The 7,540-nt window shown below is 57.5% G+C and overlaps 1 protein-coding gene across 1 annotated transcript in view; it reads left to right on the top strand.

Annotated features, from left to right (window-relative positions):
• The first annotated feature begins 985 nt into the window (after window positions 1-985).
• WDR1 (WD repeat domain 1) overlaps window positions 986-7,540 on the top strand; it is a 43,306-nt gene continuing 36,751 nt past the window's right edge. Inside the window, 2 exon segments of the mRNA XM_070372695.1 lie at window positions 986-1,211; window positions 1,694-1,815. Coding sequence (XP_070228796.1) covers window positions 1,196-1,211; window positions 1,694-1,815 — 138 coding nt within the window. The 5' untranslated portion in view covers window positions 986-1,195.

Genomic DNA, 7,540 nt, shown 5'->3' with positions numbered 1-7,540 from the left:
TCTGGAAGCTTCCACCGCGAGCAATTCCTTATAATCAGTACATCGATTCCTATGTCTGACGCCAAGATCTTTATTATGTTTTTTCTATTTTTCTATGTTGAAAAATTTTAAAGCTTCAAATGAGTAAAGGTTAAGCATAAAAAATTTTTCCCGAAAGTCAAGGATCACCCTGAGGTTTCTGAGTTTACGTTTAACCCTCCTCTACCCTCGTTCACGCAAACCCCGAGGCAGTACCGAACTTGCTTTTCCCCTAGCAACGAGGCGCTGCTTCAGCCTTACAAGTGGAAGTTCCCCCTTCTGCTTTCATTAGGAAATAAGCACTATTTTTTTTTTTTTTTTTAGAACCTACATCCCTCCCCCTTCTGCTCTTGGGTTCCTAGTTTCCTAAAAAGTTTTTGAGAGAGCTCGGGCCCTGCAAAGCACATCCATAAAACTCCTCCTACAGCTACTTTTTGCGAGGAAGGGCGACTACCAGTTAAACATGCTTTGAAGGAGAAAGCAAGAAAAAGAACTCTTCTGTGTTTGCAAAACCCAAGCAGGACGCCCACTGGGCTGAAAAGCTGGCAGCTCGGTAAACGCCCGCCACGCAAACACAAGCCTTATCCTGGAGCTCCGGTGATTTCACCGCCCGCAAAACTTCAGCAAAAAAAAAAAAAAAATCAACTTCCTTAGCCCACCCTTCCCCACCACTACCCGAGCCACCCAACGTTCTCCCGCCGGCTCCCAGGCACATTCTGATGAGCCGCGCTCGCCACGCCGCCTTTTCATGCGGTCGCGGTTCTACGTCACTTCCGGAGGCGGGGCTCATTGGGCGGGGCCGTGCAGGGAGCGGGGAGGGGCCCGAACCAGGAGGGGGAGGGGCGCGGCGGCGGCCAGGTCCGCGCAGGCTCGCCTGAGCCGCAGCCGCCGAGCCGAGCGCTTGACTATATATGGTCAAAGCTGGGGGGCGAGCCGCGCACGCGGGGCCGCGCTTCCGGGTTCGGCGCGTCCGCAGCGGCTGCGCGCAGGGCAGGGCGCGAGCCGGCCTCTGAGACCCGGCCTCGGACCGCCCGCTCCGCCCCTCTCCGCGCCCTGCACGCCCGGCGCCGTCTTTCGGCCCCTGTCCCCGGGCTCGGCCTCGGCCAGGTCTGATTCGCGGCGCGCGCGGCCCCTGCAGGCTCTCTGGCGAGCGCGGCGCGGTAACAAGTGGGCAAGGATGCCGTACGAGATCAGTAAGTGCCGCGGCCCGGTGCGCCCCCCGCCCCAGGGGTGGGCGCCCGCCCTGCCCGTCTGCCTGGTCCCCTCGGCCATCGGCCGGGTGCGGGCGGTCCGGCGAGGTCCGCGGGGCGCAGGGGAGGGGTGCGGGAGCCGGCTGGTGAGCGCCCCGCCGCCCTCCCGGGGGCGCCGGGCTGGCCGGCGAGGGAAGGCGAGGAGAGCGCCCCAAAGTTGGCGATGCGGTCGGGGCCCCACAGAAGCCTCCGCATCTCCCTGCAGGGCCTGGTTAAGGGAGCGCGCGGACCAGGAAGTCGCACCCGTCCCCTGCGCTCCTTCAAAGTGGTGGCCGCCCCTCCGGGTTGGAGGCAACAGGTGACCGGCAGAGACCGGTCCAGGGCGCCCCCCTTCTCCTTTTTTCTCTCCCCTTTTCCCTCCCCTCCGCCCTCAGCCCGGCGCGGGGCTGGCCCTCAGGTGCCTGGCTGCGTTTGTGTCTCTGCAGAGAAGGTGTTCGCCAGCCTCCCCCAGGTGGAGAGGGGTGTCTCCAAAATTGTCGGCGGCGACCCCAAGGGCAACAATTTTCTTTACACCAACGGCAAGTGCGTCATCCTAAGGAACATAGACGTGAGTACCTCGCCTCCCCCGCTCCACCGGCCGCCGCCCGGATGCCGGTTCTTTCCCTGACCACCCGCCCAGCTTTGGGGTGAATCCTTCCCCTTGCACCCTCTCCCCTCCTGCCCAGCGGCCTGGGGCGAGGACGCCACGCCCCCCTCAGACTCGGGGACCACACCTCAGAAACCCAGGGAGACAGTTACAGATTTATCCAGACCCAATTCTCTTTCTCCGTGGGGGAAGCCGAGGCTCAGATTTAGTTCCCTTCAGTTGAAGGGCTTCTGGGTTTGAGAGATTGGCCCTTGACCCTTGGGGTGCTTGGTGACTCGGCCTCTCTGAGCCCCGGTTTACTCATCTGTAAAATGGAAATGACTTGGGGCTCCCCGGCTTGCCCTGCTGGCCTGGGCCCCCCTGAGGGAGACCCTGCATGCCGAGCGGACACCCATACTCATGGCACACCCAGGGTCCCCCAGTGTGGCAGGAGCGGGCTCACACCCAGGTCTCTACCCTTCCGGCCTGGTCTTCCCTTTCGCGGGGTCTGAGCCCCACTGCAAAATAAGGAACCAGTTTATCCCCATGAATCATGCACAGGCCTCCTGTACCCAGGCTGAGAAGGCTTCTAGAGCCCATTCCTTGGGAAATCCTCGAAAAATTCCGTTACTTCTCTGTAATTATCGAAATGACCCGGTGTACTTGTCAGGCTCCCCACTGCTGAGATTACACACTGAAATCTTTTCTGCCTGCCTGGACTGAGTAGGGGGTGGGGGGTGGAAGCCAGAGGTATCTACATGACCATTCCCTAGTGTCTGGGGGTGGGGAGGGTTCTCCTGAGCTTTCTGGGTGGGGCTTGTACACAGTCTGTAGGTGGATGGCTTTGATTGGCAATGCCCCCTCAAGGGGTGTCAGCTTTAATTCAGGGTATGTGGGTGGTTACCCCTGGGGCACTGGAACTGTCCCTTTGGAGACAGCCTTGCTTCTGAACCTCAGAGCTGGCTGAAGCAGTGCAGGAGCTCTGTGGTCTTGGTTTCCTTGGTCTGTTTGAGTTCTGAGATGCTGCTGGCTCTGCCTCCGCACCCCTCTCCCCCCCCCACCCCCAAAACAGTCTGCTGGGAGACAGAGCTCCATTTGGCAGTTTCTGCCCTGCCCAGGATGGCTTGGCCCCTCACTTGAAGGGGTGGGTGGGTGTGAACGTGCTTTGAAGGTGCGAACAGCTCCTCTGCTAGACACAGATTCCTCGAAAGCTGATCCCAACTCACTCAGAACTGGGGAAAACATGGCCAAGAACTTAGATCATAAAGATCCGGAGGTCTCCAGAGAGCTTCTGAGATATTGAGAAAAGAAAAGTTTAGATGACTTGAGCAGCAATGGTCCGCTCAAGTAGATAGATATTGATAGGTCCTGAGTAGATAGATACTGTAGTTTGTCAAATAAAATGAGTAAAGGCATTCTCAGGGATACAAGGGCAGCAGAATGAATGCTTGGGTTTGCCCCTGACAAGGCACGCACACGTCCCTGCAGGCTATACTCACTTCCAGATGGGAGCCTGCCCATGAAGACCTACTGTGTGTCTGGTGCCATGAAAGGTTCTTAACCTGCAGCTTCTCCTTTAAACCGCATCTTCCCCACCTCCCTGCTCCACCCGCCCAGGGGACCCACTGCTCAGAACTGGGGTCCAGCTCAGCGAGATGAAGGCAGCCAGTAACTGGAGCCACTTCCAATGGAGACGCTGTTTACAGTCACGGACAAGCACCCTCTTTGCAGAGGCATTCCCTAACTTAGGGAACCTATTCGGTTTTCTGCTTGCTTATTCTTCTGAGCTTTTTTTTTTTTAAATAATATTTATTTATTTTTGGCTGCGACAGGTCTTAGTTGCAGCACACGGGTTTCTCTAGTTGAGGCACCTGGCTTAGTCGTTGCAACATGAGGGCTTAGTTGCCCCGTGGCTGGTGGGAATCCCAGCTCCCCAACCAGGGATCAAACCCGCATCCCCCACATTGCAAGATGGATTCCCAATCACTAGACCACCAGGGAAGTCCCTCTTCTGAGCTTTTCGTCCTTAGCCGTACCGCCTCGAGTTTACCGTACTCTTTGGCGGGCGCGTCTGCTTACCTGTCCCATGTTTGTGAGTGTCTTCAGGGCCAGGACAGCACCGGGGTGCAAATGTGTTCTTCCCACCCTGTTCGGGAAGCCCCATCAGGCATTTAGGCTTTTGTTTAATGGGAGCAGACCATTGCTGCTCAAGTCAAGGTGGGAACAATTTTTGTTAGGGCGGAGTATTCCTGGGGAAAAAAAAGACACTACTCTCATGAATATTGAAATAGAGAGTGTTTTCTGGTTGGAATACAGGCTCAGAGTCCAGAAGAGACACGAAAGGGAGGAGGGGACCAGATCGGGGAACGTCCAACAGAACATCTGATGGGCGGCTTATACTGAACACGCCCGCCCATAGTTGGGTTTCCCACACATTCATCCCCAGAATGGCGACCGCCACTCCGCCAGCGGTTCTGGCCCCAGCCTTGGACTTCCCCTTTCCACACCGTATTTAGTTCTCCAGTGAGTCCTATTGCCTCTGCATTCAGAGACTTCCGAATCTGACGGATTTTTCACTGCTTCCACCCTCATCGTGCTATCTCGCCTGGACTGCAGAAACCAAAGGCCAAACTGGCCTTTCTCCCTGGCCCTCCTCCAGCCCGCCCTCAGCACTGCTGCTGGAACGGTTATTAAAATATGGGGTCGAGCTGTTCCTTCGCTCTCCCATCCGAGACCAATGGTGCCCCGTCATCCAGCCTTGCATCCCCGACCTCTCCTTACTGCCACCTTCCCCCTGCTGGGGCTCCAGGCCCCCGGATTCCACACCCCTCCCTGGAGCTTGCTGCGTGTGGGTCTCCAGACTTGGGCCTTGCTGTGTCCCTTGTCTGCGCATTCTTGCCTCAAATAGCAGCATGACTCGCTGCCCATTTGCTGTGGCAGCTTGGCCTCCTAAGTGGCCCTCCCATCCTGGCCTTCCGGGAGCCAGACGGCGAGTAGCCACTCCCACCTGCCGTGTCCCGGCCTAGCACAGTGCCTGGCACGTAGTCCGGTGCTCAGTAAGTCTCTTCTTGATTGAAAGGCGGGCGGTGTGGCTGAGATGCAGCCACAGAGGTTTTACTGTATGGAAGTAAGAAAGGCTCCCCTGGTGGCTCAGACGGTAAAGAATCTGCCTGCCGTGCAGGAGATGCAGGTTCGATCCCTGGGTCGGGAAGATCCCCTGGAAAAGGAAATGGCAACCCACTTCGGTATTCTTGCCAGGAGAACTCCATGGACAAAGAAGCCCTGAGAGCTACAGAGAGTTGGACACGACTGAGTGGCAGATACCACCTTTATTCCCGCCAAGCAGGCATCAGGCCCTTGCTAGCCTTCCACTTGGAGCCACAGCTGTCACGCACTTTGCTGCCTTCAAAGTTGCTTTGTGAACCCAGCATCACGGCGCTTCTCAAGCTGGCGGCAGAGAGCGTTTCTCATCTGTTTTTCTCTCAACACATTTGATTGCCACACCTAGGAGAGGAGAAGAAATTCTCTGCAGGGTTAAAAGCAGGCAGTGAGATGGCCATCCAGAAAGGAAGATTCCAGAAGGAGGGAGCCTAATAAACTCGTACTTCGAGGCCCTGTTGCCCGCCGCCTGCAGTGTAGTTAAAAGGTTCCCCGCCCGCCGCCCCCCCCCCCCCAGCCCCCGCCCAGTGGCTGTGAAGGAGCCTCATCACCTTCTAAACCGCCTGGGATCACTTCCCTGTAAACTGGCTCTGGCAAGTGAGTGCACGCTGCCAGTAGTAGCCAGCAGGGCTGCTACACAGGCAGGTTTGGGGCCTGCTTTTAAAGCTCTGCAGCCCCTACATTCCAGAGCTAGAATGTACTATATGTGTGTGTAGTAGTTGCTCAGTCGCGTCTGACTCTGTGACCCCATGGACTGTGGCCCGCCAGGCTCCTCTGTCTATGAAGATTCTCCAGGCAAGGATACTGGAGCGGGTTGCCATTTCCTTCTCCAGGGGATCTTCCCACTGTATATATACACACACGCACATATGTGGGGGAAAATGATTTATATGAAGTTAAATTCCAGGGGGTGTAGTGTTTGGAGCAGTCTGGTGTTTCTGTGCTTCCAAGCACGGGCTCTATGGGCTCCTTGTCAGCAGGGCAGGGCCCAGCTGGCGTGTGTGCCACGTGCTTAGTTGTGTCCAACTCCGTTGTGACCCATGGAGTGGGTTCCATGCCCTCTGCCAGGGGATCTTCCCGACCCAGGGATCGAACCTGCATCTGCATGCCTCCTGCATCGACAGGTGGGTTCTTTACCACTTGGGCCACCTGGAAAGCCCTGGAGGCCAACTTAGGGGATGTTGAACTTGAGCGCTGAGTTTTCCACGGGGTGACCTGCCGGTCAGCGTGCAGATGGACCACCTAGGGCGTCCCCTTCAGGTGGGGGTGGGGTGTGTACACGAAGGGACAGATGGCCAGAGGAGGACCGACCTCGTCCCTTCTGTCCCATGACGCGTGCCTCGAGTACCTGCCCCCTGCCCAGGACGACTGCATGTTCTATGGGCAGCGCAGAGACAGTGCCCCTGCCTGTGTGGAGCTCACTGCCTCGGGTGGGACTGAAACGGGCCGCCTGATGACAAAAGGAGGTGGCATGTTTGATCGCCACCTGGACAGAAGGCCAGCAGGCAGCACAGACATGGGGTCAGGCCAGGAGAGCGCTGGGGTCCTGTGGTCTGGCTTTTTAATGAGCAAGGATGCTGGGCTCAGAGAAGGCTCCAGAGCTGTTGGGGAGCCCGAAGGGTGGGGACGTGTTCCACTGGCTTCTGGGCTAATGATCTTCAGGTGCTTGGGCTCTGATGTCAGTGTCCACCCATTGCCAGTCGTCTTGACTATATGAACCCCCCACACCCTGAGTGGCAGCTGGCTCAGGGGGTCACTTCCACTTCTCTCCCACCCTCCTTGCCCCCTCCACTTCCTGTGCTTGAGCCTGACTTGATCCTGTTATAGGTGTATATAAGCACCTGCTGTGTAGCGGAGCCCAGGCCTGGCTCTGGACACTCCCCGGCAAAGGCCTGTCCTCACAGAGCTCAGTCTCCAGGGAAACCGACACTCAGGACTGATGCCGAGAGGAAGAAACATGCCAGGAGGTGTCATCCCAGGGGACCTTGAGCAGCTGGGGCCCTGGGAAGGGACCAGTCAGGTGGAGCGGGGTTGGCGAGAGAGTCCTGCACAGGTGTGGACCCTTGTGGCAGGAGCCCTGGGGTGGGGGGAGTTACAGGCAGGCAGGAGAGGGTGCTGGGAGTCAGGCCGCCCCACCACAGCCTGGCCCTGCCCCGAGGCCACCAGAACCACGAAAAGGTTCAACAGATGAACCATGTAGTCAAGTCAGTGGAGAGACTGTTCTGCAGCTAAGGTATGAAGCAGGTGTGTGCATGCTCGGTGCGTCCCACTCTTTGTGACCCCACTGACTGTAGCCCCCTAGGCTCCCCTGTGCGTGGAATTTTCCAGGCAAGAATACTGGAGCAGGTTGCCATTCTGCTTTCTCGTGGGATCTTCCCCACCCAAGGATTGAACCCACGTCTCCCGCGTCTCCTGCATTGGCAGGCAGATTCTTTACCACTTCACCACCTGGGAAATCCACGTGAGGCAGGAGGGAGGCCAATTAGGAAGCTGCTCGAAGATGAAGGCATCGTCAGCTGCTGCATCCAGTCCTCAGCCCTGACGTTTC

This window comes from Bos mutus, chromosome 6, assembly GCF_027580195.1.
Source record: "Bos mutus isolate GX-2022 chromosome 6, NWIPB_WYAK_1.1, whole genome shotgun sequence".
Taxonomy (NCBI): Eukaryota; Metazoa; Chordata; class Mammalia; order Artiodactyla; family Bovidae; genus Bos; species Bos mutus.
Note: the sequence above shows the minus strand (reverse complement) of the source record. Positions and strands in the feature narration are given on the sequence as shown.